Below are 12,342 nucleotides of genomic sequence, written 5' to 3'. Positions count from 1 at the left end.
AAGAATAGAATAATACCATCTTCCGTAACCGATGATCTGACTGCATAATACATGAACTATGGAGTTACAACTGTTTTATGTCTGGTCAGGGCACAGGTTGTAAGAAAAAACAGTATCAAGCATTTCGAGACTAAAGCATAAATCTGGCTTTGAAATGGACATCTGACTGCCAGTATACATTAGCTATTCCATTTAAACATGAATACACTGAGAAATGTCAGCACTTTCACTGGGATTAAAGAGAGTTTTTCTCTAAATCCAGTGTTGACATTGGTAATATTACTACAGGTGTCAAAATGAGTCTGGGGCACAGGAAAGTGATTTGAGATGAAAAGGGCCAAGCTGCTTGTGAAAGGTGCTGGAAGACAATTAAAATGTAATTAAAGCTCTAAGCATATCAAATAGGGAGTAGGTTAAACTTCAACCCAACATGTTTAATAGAACAGTGTTAAGTTTACCGGAAAACATGTTCCCTTTTATTAATGCTGCAATATTTATACTCCTTCATATTTTACAGACTTATATTAAAGCCTACTTCAAAATAAAAACAGTGTATACCATCTGTGCTTCTGGAATGATTCCATAATATTTCTTCTGAGAGCTTCTTGCAGCTGTGATCATTTGATAACTAATGATTCTGCTTTCATTTTGTAACCTTTCTATAAAGATGCCATTGGTTGGTAGATTGTTAGAGAGTTGGACAGAAGAAAACTGATCTGAAATTGAGGAGCAAATCACTGTAGCTAGGATTTGGACTATGTTTTCCAATAGACATTTCTGACCAGTCCCAGCTTTGGCTGTCTGACACCATTTTAGACACATGCGCGAATTTTAGTAATAAGCCCCTCGCACACATTCCCACAATACAGCCAAAAGTAATCCACCCGTATACATTCATTTAACAAACGCCTACCATCATTGAATGACCAAGGAAGCTAAGCAGTCAAACAATCAAAAACAACCCTGGCACACAATGCTTTTTATCCTCAATAAACATATGAAAAGCATGTATATAGTGTGTGAACACAAATACGAAGAACACATCCAAGAATAGTGCTCCCTACTCATTGATTTTTATTAATCAATAATGCATTTAGCTACATCTAAATTCCCAATTAACCACATGTAGCTTGTGGCTTAAGAAGGGCCGAGTGCCAAGCTACATCCAGCAACAACTTATATTTATATAACACCTTTATTTTATAAGGCACCGTTGGATGTTTCCTTATATTAAAGTATGACACTGAGCCACATTAGGAGATATTCTGTCAGGTGACTAAAAGCTTGGTGAGAGGATGGTTTGAAGGAATGTCTTAAAGCAGCAAAGCAAGGTAGAGAGGCTCTGAGGTGTAGCTAGAGAACTCCAGAGCTTGCGGGCAAGGCACCTGAAGGCACAACAACCAATGGTGGAGCAATTATAATTGGGAATGCACAAGTGGCCAGAATTAGGGGTATGTCAGAGGGTGGTAGAGCTGGAAGAGATTACTGAGATAGGGAGAGGCAAGGCCATGGAGGAATTTGAAAGCACAGGTGAGAATTTTAAAGTCAGGATGTGGTTTGACCAGGAGCCAATGTAGATCATGAGTGATAAGGGACAGGACTTGCTGTGAATTAAGACATGGGCAGTGGGGTTTTGGATGACCTCTGCTGAAGGGTCATGAGGACTCGAAACGTCAACTCTTTTCTTCTTCGCCGATGCTGCCAGACCTGCTGAGTTTTTCCAGGTAATTCTGTTTTTGTTTTGGATTTCCAGCATCCGCAGTTTTTTGTTTTTAATTCTTAATGGTTACATGCATATGATGTCAGAAGCTAATCTCGGGATCAAAATTGCAAACAGACTCATTTAACCTCAGACTGTTGCCAGAGAGGGTGATGGAGTCAATGGCTAGGGAACAGATTTTGGAGTGGAGACCAAAAACAATAATATAATATTTAATTGGAGGAAATTTCTACTCATCCAGTACTGGATGTGGATTAGATAAGCAGTCTGATAATTTAGCAACAGTGAAGGAGTTGAGAAAGATGTGGTGATGAGGTTGAGGTGTGGTAGAGCTGGGGGTTGTTAGCGTACATGTAAACCAATACTGTGCCATTGGATGATGTCACTGAGGGGCAGCATGTGGATGAGAAATAGGAGGTGGCCATGGATAGACCCTAGGTGACACCAGAGGTAGTCGTGCAGGAACAGGAAGAGAAGCTATTGCAACTGATACTCTGGATAGGATTACACAGGTAAGAATGGAACTGGGTGAGAGCAATACCATCCAGGTGGATGATAGTGGAGAGGCTTTGGAGGAGGATGGTGTGGTCAACCATGTTAAAGGTTGCAGACAATTCACAAGGACAAGGAGGGAAAGTTCACCTTTGTCATAGTTCCATAGGATGTCATTTATGACTTTGGTGACAGCCGTTTTGGTACAACGGTGGGGCAGAACCCTAATTGTAGGTATTCAAACATAGCATTCCTGGAAAGATGGGAATGGATTTAGGACATAACAAAAACTTGAAAGGAAAGGGAAGAGGTTAGAGGTGGGATGGTAATTTGCTAGAATGGTAGGGTCAAAGGTTTTTTTTTGATGAGGGGGTGATGATGACAGGTTCAAAAGGAGAGAGGGACAACACCTGAAGAGACAAAACCGTTTATGATATCAATTAACATGGGAACAAGGAGGGGAATCGTGTGGATCAGTAGTTTAATGGGAATAGGATAGAGAGAACAGGAGGTGGGTGTCATGGATAAGGTGAGCTCAGATAGGGCATGAGGGGAGATGAAAGAGAATCTAGAGAAATATGCAAATTCAGTCTGGGGCAGAGAGGTGGGGGGGTGGGGTTGGCGTGGGGGGTGGGGCATTAAAGGAAGTTTAGCCATGTGAGCTAGTGGAAGGGAGGGATGTGGCAAAGGCAGCTGATTGGATGGTCTCGGTCTTAGTGACAAAGAAGTCCATGACCTCCTCACACTTGTTGTTGGAGGGGACAGGGGTTTAAGAAAACAGTTTGCAGTAGAGAAAATAAACCAGGGATTATCACTACATTCCAGGATTATCCTGGAATCCTTAGTAGTTTTAGTAAATGAGAGCAGGACCCGATAGTGTTTCAAGTGATCCAGACAGGTCTGACAGTGGATGGCAAAACCAGTTTTCCGCCATATCCATTCAAGTCTCTGTCTCTTGGATTTAAGGATTCCAAAGCTCAACCAACTAAGTTTGACAATTATTTGAATGTGGCCCAATTTGGACATGCTCATTGGTCTGTGCCATACTGGTGTCCCTGTGTAGCGGGGCAAAAGACTGAATAAGTTAATTCACTTAGTATTTATAATAAATATATACCTTTAACATTTGGTCTTGTGAGTTAACCAACTTTTTGATGGTGATATGCCCAGTTAGTCTGCATGAATGGTTACCATTAACTGCTGTATGTAAATTGTACAAAGTACTCCATCCAAATGAAGGAAAACCCAATACAAATGTTAAAAACAAAAGATAAAAACAAAACACTGAGGACACGAATTCAGAGCTGCTTTGAAGAAGAGTCATCAGACTCGAAACATTAACTCTGTTTCTTCTGTCCACACATGCTGTTAGATCTGCTGGGGTTTTCCAGCATTTTCAGTTTTTGTTCCATTACAAATGTTAATCAATTACATCTGTTACTGCACGTACAATGGAACTTTTTAGCATTCAGTCCACCTTACACAGGGGTAATTCCAAAACTGTGCGCTGCCAGCAGGGAACCTCACATGCAGGCAGCCTGGGTTGAAAAATCGAGCCTGCAATGTTGTACTCCTCTCTCTGTCAGACCGGAGTTCCCTGTGGGTACAGTCCCCCATTGGGAGAACAGATCACAGACTTACTCCCATTGTGTCAATGCAGTTCCAGGATTTTGAGATAATATTTTTACCCCCTTTGTTTCCTTTTCTATTCTGCCACTGTTTCTAAGTTCCTAGAAAAATTACCCTAGTTTGTTCTCAAAATGTTCAACTGACTTAGAATACTTGAAGGAATGTGACATTTTCCAAACCCATTGTAATGAGCATCCAACAGACATTTACCCTTAAAGCACAGAATACCTTTTTAGAGCTTTTACTACGATCTACATCTGAGAAAGAATATTTTCTATTTCTTTGTTGCACAAAATGTTCTTAAATGTGGTTCAGAGATCACTACAGGTTGATGCAAGATGCTAACCCATTTGCAGCTGTTAAGTCCCAATTTTTACACCCTCTTTATATTACATAACTTCTGAGTAAAAGAATAGCTTCTGAGTTTGTGATGGCATAACATCTTCTCTGCTTACATTTTGAGTCAAATTCCTTAGCAGTAACATCAACCAATAAACAATTTTGAATTGCACTTCTGCCCAAGCATCTTTCCCAATGACTGGCAAAGTCTGTACAGGTGAGGAGGTGGAAAGCCGTATCAGTGTTCTGTACAGACAGATTGAAAACTCTGCCTGTACACCACAAAAAGACATCATCTACCACCACTGGCAAGAATGCTCACGGTTGCTTCTAAGGTGGTTCTTCACATCTCCAGATGCAGCAACACTACCTCATTTACTTTCTAGAACTGCTCTCCAAGTGAAAGCTATTATCACCATGAACACTGCAACGTTAAGGAGCCAGAATGTCATTTTTTGCTGCATTAGTTTAGACATTTATATTCAGGCATGTCAAAATGCCTGACTCTAAGCAGTAAAACAGCCCATTACTATCGTTAAAATGTTACTGAAAAGTGAGTTGTCATCAAGCCAGTTTACTATTAATATTTTTAAAAATCTCTCTTACCTTACAGCCTTCACAAGTGATGACTCCATAGTGAATCCCAGAGGACTTATCACCACAGATTTTGCAAGGTATGACTTCAATTTGAGCTATAAAAAAAGTATAAATTTGTATTAGCATCGCTGCAAAACTCATTGGTAGATTGAGTGGAAAAGACAGTCAGAAGATCTGTGTGCAATTGGATGTATTGGGCTGGATTTTAACTTTTCTGGCCATGTGGAGCAGGGTGAGCAGTCAGTGGAGCGTGGGGAACATGGACATTGTGGTTCCCCTGCACACTGTAGTGTTCTAACTCCACATTGTATATACAATGTCATTGACAGGTTCTCTGCTTGGAAGCTGGATTGAAAGGCTTGGTTTCCAGTCAGATGTGGAGCAGTCCAGCGGAGGTTGCAAGACCAAGTATGTGTGCCTCAGGGTTTGATCCTGGGGGAGGTGATTGATCACAGGGTACAGGGGAGTCCGATCTCAGGGTCTGGTGGGTGCCAGATGCCAGTGGGGTTGGAAATCTCGGGGGAAGTCAGAAGCCTGGGGGAGGTTGAACATCTGAGGTGGTTGAAAGCCTCAGTCAGGGGTGAAATCAGGGGCCCTCATGAGGCAAGTTGGAGGAGTATAAGATTTTGATAAAATTACTAATTTTTAAGGCTTGTTGTTGGTCTGACATAACATCTATGTATTTTATTTTTAACACTCTTTAAATGATTCTGTTTGAATTTCTGCTAGTTTGGGAACAGGGAGGCTGTTGCTTGTGCGAAACTACACTTAATGGTTTCATGACTTTAAATTGCCTGAGAGTCTGGATTCAGCAGCTCTACGCTTGAAGAAATGGCTGAAAAGTAGCCTGAACTTATGGTGACACCTTATCTTTAAAGTAAAAGGGTCAGGGTGGTTGTTTTGTGGGGTAGGGCGAAATCTAATTGTAGGCGGTTATCCAGGCAGATATGCTGGATATAGCAGGTAGGTAATCGCTGGATCTGACAGTCTGTGATCAAGTTTAACTGTCGGGATGGGAGGAGGGGGTGTTGGGGGGGGTCAAGGCGGGGTGGTGGTGGGTGGTCTTCTTTTAGGAAACCCAGCTGTCCATGATTAAATTCAAAAATGGTGAATACAAATGAGGCTCATGGCCTCATTAAAACAATTAAAGTGCCAACCCACCCTTTTGGAGGGAATTGGTTGCCTGAGTCTCTATCCCACATTTTACCATAAGGTTTAAAATAAACAATTTGAAAAATATAAAACTGGATTGAAAATTTCTAGCAGAGTTCAATTTATTTTTTTCTGAATCTGGTCATGTAATAGCAACTGATTGAAGTTCCTTTTAGACACAAATTCCTGTGATTATGAAAGTAAATTTGCTACCATCATGGCTACAATGCACATGGTGCGGGCAGGGAGTGAATCAAAAATGAGAAGTAACAGTTTAGAGCAGAAAGTGATTTTCCAGAAGTAACTTAAAGCTAAAGGACATAGCAGAGGCTGTGAGCTGACAGGGAGATCCTGGTTGTATTTTCTATGTTACGGACAGGAGAGAGATATGGGATCATTTCTCCTTTTCCCACCTCTCAACTGACTGCAATAAGATACATTTTAGAGAGGAAATGTTTAAACCCCTTGATTAGTGTGACTTTTAACAACAATCATGAAATAGGCTTTGTTATAAGATTAAATAAAAAAAAGGATTAAATTATTTCTCACAACAGCCGGAAAAGTTTGCAACAAATACCCGCTCCTCACTTACACAAGCACACATTCAAGAAAAGATGATTTCCAAAGGATGCATCATACACAGATTACCTAAAGTTTTGAAAGTCAATGTTATTCTGTGTATCCAAGAAGGTCACTAAAAGCGTTGCAAGCCTGGAAATTCTCTTTCAGTTCACTGAAGAAAATAAAGGCCAGGGAGTTTCCGGTAATGAACCCACAATGGTACTCAGGCAATAGCAAGTTTCTGATTCTTCAGTCAAAGTTGTGGTTGAGCTTCTGCAGTGAAGTATAACCTTGCAGGTAAAATGAATTAGCCTCGCTTATCTGCCTACAGTGGATTCTTCAGTCAGGGTCTTCTCTTGTTCTGGGCGAATAGCTTCCCTCAGACTATCCCTCTTTGGGCTGTTCTTAGAATAAATAAGACAATTTCTGTCTCAAGCCAGTTTCTGTCATGTGACAACAGTTTTAATGCTTCCCATTGTTCACACAATGGGCTGATGTCAAATATAATTGTCACACAATGAGGAACGAATGACACAATTTACACCTGCTTGTGATAAAGTGGCTCCTTCACACCCCTCTTTGTTAGATTTCAAGTTGCAGACACCAACCATTGTATTTGACTTTCTGTAGACAGCACTATGTGCACATTCCACAGTGATCTTGCCTCCTGATGCCTCTTCAATGGAAGGTCCTCCACAAGGATAGTTACATCTTAAGGACTTGCTACAGGAATGTTCAGACACGAGTTAATCCTTGTCTATATTGAAACTACAAAAGTCACCTGACCCTCTGGAGTCCATTTGTCAAGGTCAGTTATTTCAGGCTGTATTATTCAAGGCTGCCTTTGAAAAGTAGTGTCCATCTTTCTAATAAATTTTACATGCATCTGATGCAATCATCACATCTGCCATGTGAAAGGATAGATCACTTGTATTAGTCCTGTTCTTAGAAGGTTTCAGATTTTTTCTTTAATACTTTGCATTTTGAAAAATATCCATCTATCCTTGCAAATCTTCACATTATTATCCCACTGCGCCTATCAATTTTTAATGTAACAAGTCTTGTCACAAATAAATCCACTGTTTTTTTAAGTTATATGGCATACTCGCCCATATAGCCAACGCACCCCAAATGATACAAATTACTTATACAGTAAAACATATTTTAAATGAAACAGCTACTTATTTTCTCCAATTCCCCTCAGTGGCCTGTCTGTATTTGGGGTATTTGATACTATCTCCTCTCCCAACAGTTTAACAGCCAGCTTCATAAACAGACACTTTTCCCATAGTAGTTTAGTTCTGAAAGTATACCTTTGTAGGATTATGTACCTGACGAGATAATAATCGTCATATTTTTGGTAGTGTGCTCACTGGATTTAACTTAGCTTTCACTTTACTTTCAATTATCGTGAAAACATCAACGCTACTATTAACCATAGTTACAAGGAGCAGTATGAAATGTGATGGATGTAATACAAAAGGTACAACATAATTTAAACAAAAAAAGTATCCATAATAGGTTAATTAATTTCAACAAAATGCCTTCCAATTTAGTTCAAGTGCTGTGAATACTCTTTGCCTCTTCTCCAGTTTGAATCTGAAAAGTTGCTGAAAATTTGATAATCTGTTCTGGTTAACCATTTTGTGATCAACCTGCTTTTAAACCCATAAGCCTTAAAAACAACATGCCTTGAAACTCTTAGACGTTTATTTTCCCCAAGCAAATCAAAGAACAACAACTGCATTTATATAGTGCCCCTCTAATATGGAAAAATGTCCCAGGGTGGTCACAGAGAAAAATCAGACAAAAATTGACAGTGACACATAGAATGAGTTATTAGGAGGGATGACCAAAAGATTGGTGAAAGAGCTGTGCTTTAAAGTGCATCTTAAAGGAACATCTGGATTAGGGGCATAAGTAGGCCATTTGGTCTCTCAAGCCTGCTCAACCATTTGATAAGCTCATGGCTGATCAGATTGTGCCCTCTGCTTTCTTATCTACCCACTATACCCTTTGACTTCCTTGTCAGTTAACAATCTAGCCAACTCAGCCTTAAAACATATTCAATGACCTGCCTCCACTGTTCTTTGGGGAAGGAAATTCCACAAACTAACGACCCTCTAAGAGAAAACATTCTCCTTATTTCAGTCTTAAATGGGAGACATACCCCTTTTCTTAAATTGTGTGCCATAGTTCTAGTCTGTCCCAGAAGGGGAAGAAGGAGAGGTGATCAGGCTTTCTAGCCACAGACTAATGGTCAGGAGCTGGAAACCAAGCCGATTCCCCCACTCCCCTCCCAAAGCTCAGGGCACTGAGTCAAGTAACTCAGCATATAGCTGGGGTTGAATCTGGGACCTGCTTACACTCTATGGCTCAGAACCATGCCAAATTCTACTACTGGAGACTTCAACAATATTATTTCTATTTGCTTATTTACACATCTTATAGTCAACTCTTCATAAGATCAACTCTTCATAAAATCGCATCATTGACAGGATAAGGTGAAATTGTGACCATCGTAAACGTGGGTGGCCTGATTGGGTTTCTCTCGACATTAACCTATTCACTACAGATAATTAGGACCACTTATTGCTTGCAATTATAAATATGTTGGTCTATAAAGAAGATGGTGTTTAGTGTTCTAATCGCCTGTTACATTCTAAGAACTGCTGTAATATTCAAACATCCTCAGCAGTCTTTCCAAGAGGGCACACATGGTTAAGGAGCTGTTTCATAACATTAAAGAATTGGATTTCAAAACCCTGAATCATTATCAATTGCAAGCATTTATTTATACCTGTATATTTGATGTTGGAAGCAAAAATCTATAATTCACAGAAACACTGGCTTCATCAGGAAAGTTTTTGTAAGCATTTTCTTGCTTCAAATGGGGAGAGAAAAATTGTATCAATTGCAACAAATTATGTGGAGAGACGTGTTTCAATGTTAGTTATACTTTCACATCCAGTGCTGGTGAAAAGTTTGTCAAATACTTATTCTTGCAGACATCTCTCTTTGAAGATATGAGCTAATAGAGGACTTAATAGAAATAATGTGATCCTATCAATTTTTTTTACTGTATTAAAAAAGACTGCTTTTTCAATACTATTACCAATCTATGTATGATACAAACTTAACTAAGAACTGGCCAAAGATTAAAGGAAACTCGATCTCGTTCTGCTGATAGTGCATACTTTTCTTAAATAGATTAAAATCTAATCCTAAATACCATTATGCAATATGGGGCCACGTCAAAACACAGCTTAATATGGAACATTTGTCATGAAATTTCTAGCTGCTATCATTCAATGTTTAAGTAAGGCATTGTGCATTGACTCCTTATATCTACTTTTATTGAAATAAGTTAGAACTGGGTCATGAGAAATATTGCAGTGAGGACACTGGAGCTTTATGAACACAATCATTTTTCATCTATTGGGTCTATATTCACCATCAGCAATGAATGGGAAACAAATAGAACAAAAATAATTGGTGACATGGTGCAATCTGTGCTGAATTCTATTCGGAAAACAACAATCTTTTCAGTTGTACCTTCTACATACTTATTAGAATGTATTAACATTGCACCAAAGATTTACATAGAATTCATGCTAAGTCCTTTACTTACTTATAACTTCAGTTTTCATTTTCTGCTGTGCTTGACACATGCTATCAGTAAGAACAATGGCACAAAATATTGATGCTGTCTCCTTAACAGACAAAAATGATCCTCTTGACAACCAGCGCAATACTGTAATAGCATTAAAAAGGAAGAATTATTAAAGAGATGGACTGTACCATTCCAACATTAATAAGATAGGGGTGTCTAGAGAACTTTGACATAATTGTTGCTTTAATTTCCTTTCCTGTGCACTGAGCTGTGACTAGCAGGAAAAGTAGCTTTTGACGAAAAACTCCAGTAATCTTCAGTTACATTTTTTTCCCCACATAGACATTTCAGTGCTGGTACATTTGTCTGATGAATGCAATGGGTTGCACTGATATCCCTATGAAGTCTTGATACAATGGCTATGCAGTAGAGAGCAAGCCTCTTCAACTGACCCCATGAAGCCAAAACATTGTAGGCTTTTTTTTTACAACACCTGGGCAATTAGGGTACAGGTGCAAATGTTGTGTCAATATTTAAAGAGGCACTGGGTTCAATCGTGCAGGGGAAAAATAGCAAGTGTGTTAACAACAGATGACGTTATTAACGTGCAATTCGGCCAGCAAGCTAAGGGAAATGAGAGTTTGTCAGGTGTTACAATTCTCCAGAACTTGCTGGTCAAATTACATCACTCTGTATCTCACCCTATGCCTCCCCATTAAGAATTTGCTGGATTTGTGCATTAATTACTCATTATGCTCAACACATATTGTAAATAAAGATTATCACATGTTGAAAAGATAATGAGTAGCAATTAATCGCTCTGACCTAAACAATGAATTTTTGAAACTAAGGCCAGGATTTTCCATTCGTTGGGCAGGCTTGGCGGGAGCGGTCACAGAATCAACTGCAATCGGCTCCGCACCGCGATTTCAAGAGGTCAGGCCAATTAAGGCCCACCCAGCGTAGGACGTGAGCGGTAGCGCTGAGAGCTCTACCTGTGTGGGCAGGGGGGGGTGAGGAGGGACAGTGGGGCCCAGCGCTCTTTTGCGCATGTGGGCAAAAGAGTGCTTCAATCTACCTAAGGCACAGAGCTGCCTCAGGGAGATTGAAGCACTTTTGAAAAATAAATAAAAGCAATAAAAATTTAATGAAACATGTCCCCTCATGTGACCGTGTCATGAGATGGGACATGTTTTTATTTTTCAAAAGACGTTATTTAATTTGTAAAAGATTTAGGAAACCTCATCCCGCTCATGGATGAGGTTTCCTAAAAAACGTAAAGGCCGCTTGGCCTTTTTGCCTGCCCGCCAGCCGTAAGGTTGGACGACAGTGTAAAGTTCAGGTTAATTATCTGGTTAATGGCCTTAATAGGTCTATCAGTTATCGGCGGGTGCGCAGCTGACTCCGATGCACGCCCTCCGAATGAAATATCACGCGACTTTGCGATGATGTTGGGACGCACGCCCATCGTCACTGCGCGTCCTTTGGCGTTCCGGCGCGTTGGGCGCACGCCAAATGGAAATTTCTGCCCTATGGGTGGAATTTTCTGTGCCTGTTTGCTTCGGGCCTCATGGTGGGTGTGAGCGGACAATATGGTGGGAAGGCTAAAAATCAGCTTCAAGACGCCGTGAAACCAGCTTGCGATCGTCCGCTCTGTCAGTCAATGGTGGGCCACCTTTCCCACTGCCGGATGTCGGGAACTTCATTTCAATACATCTGCATATCATGATAAGCCCTGCTCTCCGGAATCAGCCCCCCATGCTGGATCATCCAGGCACGTCAGGGTGATTGCACGCTGCCATATTTCACAACTGAACATAAACGACGTGCACCTGGTGAGCTGCACTTCACTCGGGACTTTGAGGCTTGTTTGCCTATCTTGCTTTGGACAGCACTCGTGGTCATCAGTGCCAGGCTTTGCAGACAGCCACTGCATCACTTTTAGGGGGGCTCACGGGCAGATTTCTACCTACCAGACCAGTCATAAGGCTGGGGGTCACTATTCAACAGTTGCAGGTCTAGGCCTTGCTTGGGGAAGGGGGATAAGTGGCCTCAGGCAAGGGAAGAGGCTGAAGGACTTGGGCATTACCAGAAAAGTAGGGTAACCCAGGGTGTGCATGGGGACACATGTTGATTTGTACAAGTGGCCTCAAGAGGGTGAGGGCTGAAAAAGCAGTCTCCAGAGGAGATATGGCCAGATGGAGATGTGTGAGAGTGAGCGGTGATGTCCCTTGAGCTG

The 12,342-nt window shown here is 40.8% G+C and overlaps 1 protein-coding gene across 1 annotated transcript in view; it reads right to left on the bottom strand.

Moving 5' to 3' along the window:
- rorb (RAR-related orphan receptor B) overlaps positions 1 to 12,342 on the bottom strand; it is a 248,475-nt gene that overhangs the window by 97,105 nt on the left and 139,028 nt on the right. The window contains exon 2 of the mRNA XM_041186847.1: positions 4,787 to 4,872. Within this exon, the coding sequence (XP_041042781.1) occupies positions 4,787 to 4,872 (86 nt within the window). The remainder of the gene's footprint in view (positions 1 to 4,786; positions 4,873 to 12,342) is intronic.

The sequence above is a fragment of the Carcharodon carcharias genome, chromosome 4, assembly GCF_017639515.1.
Source record: "Carcharodon carcharias isolate sCarCar2 chromosome 4, sCarCar2.pri, whole genome shotgun sequence".
Classification (NCBI taxonomy): domain Eukaryota; kingdom Metazoa; phylum Chordata; class Chondrichthyes; order Lamniformes; family Lamnidae; genus Carcharodon; species Carcharodon carcharias.
Note: the sequence above shows the minus strand (reverse complement) of the source record. Positions and strands in the feature narration are given on the sequence as shown.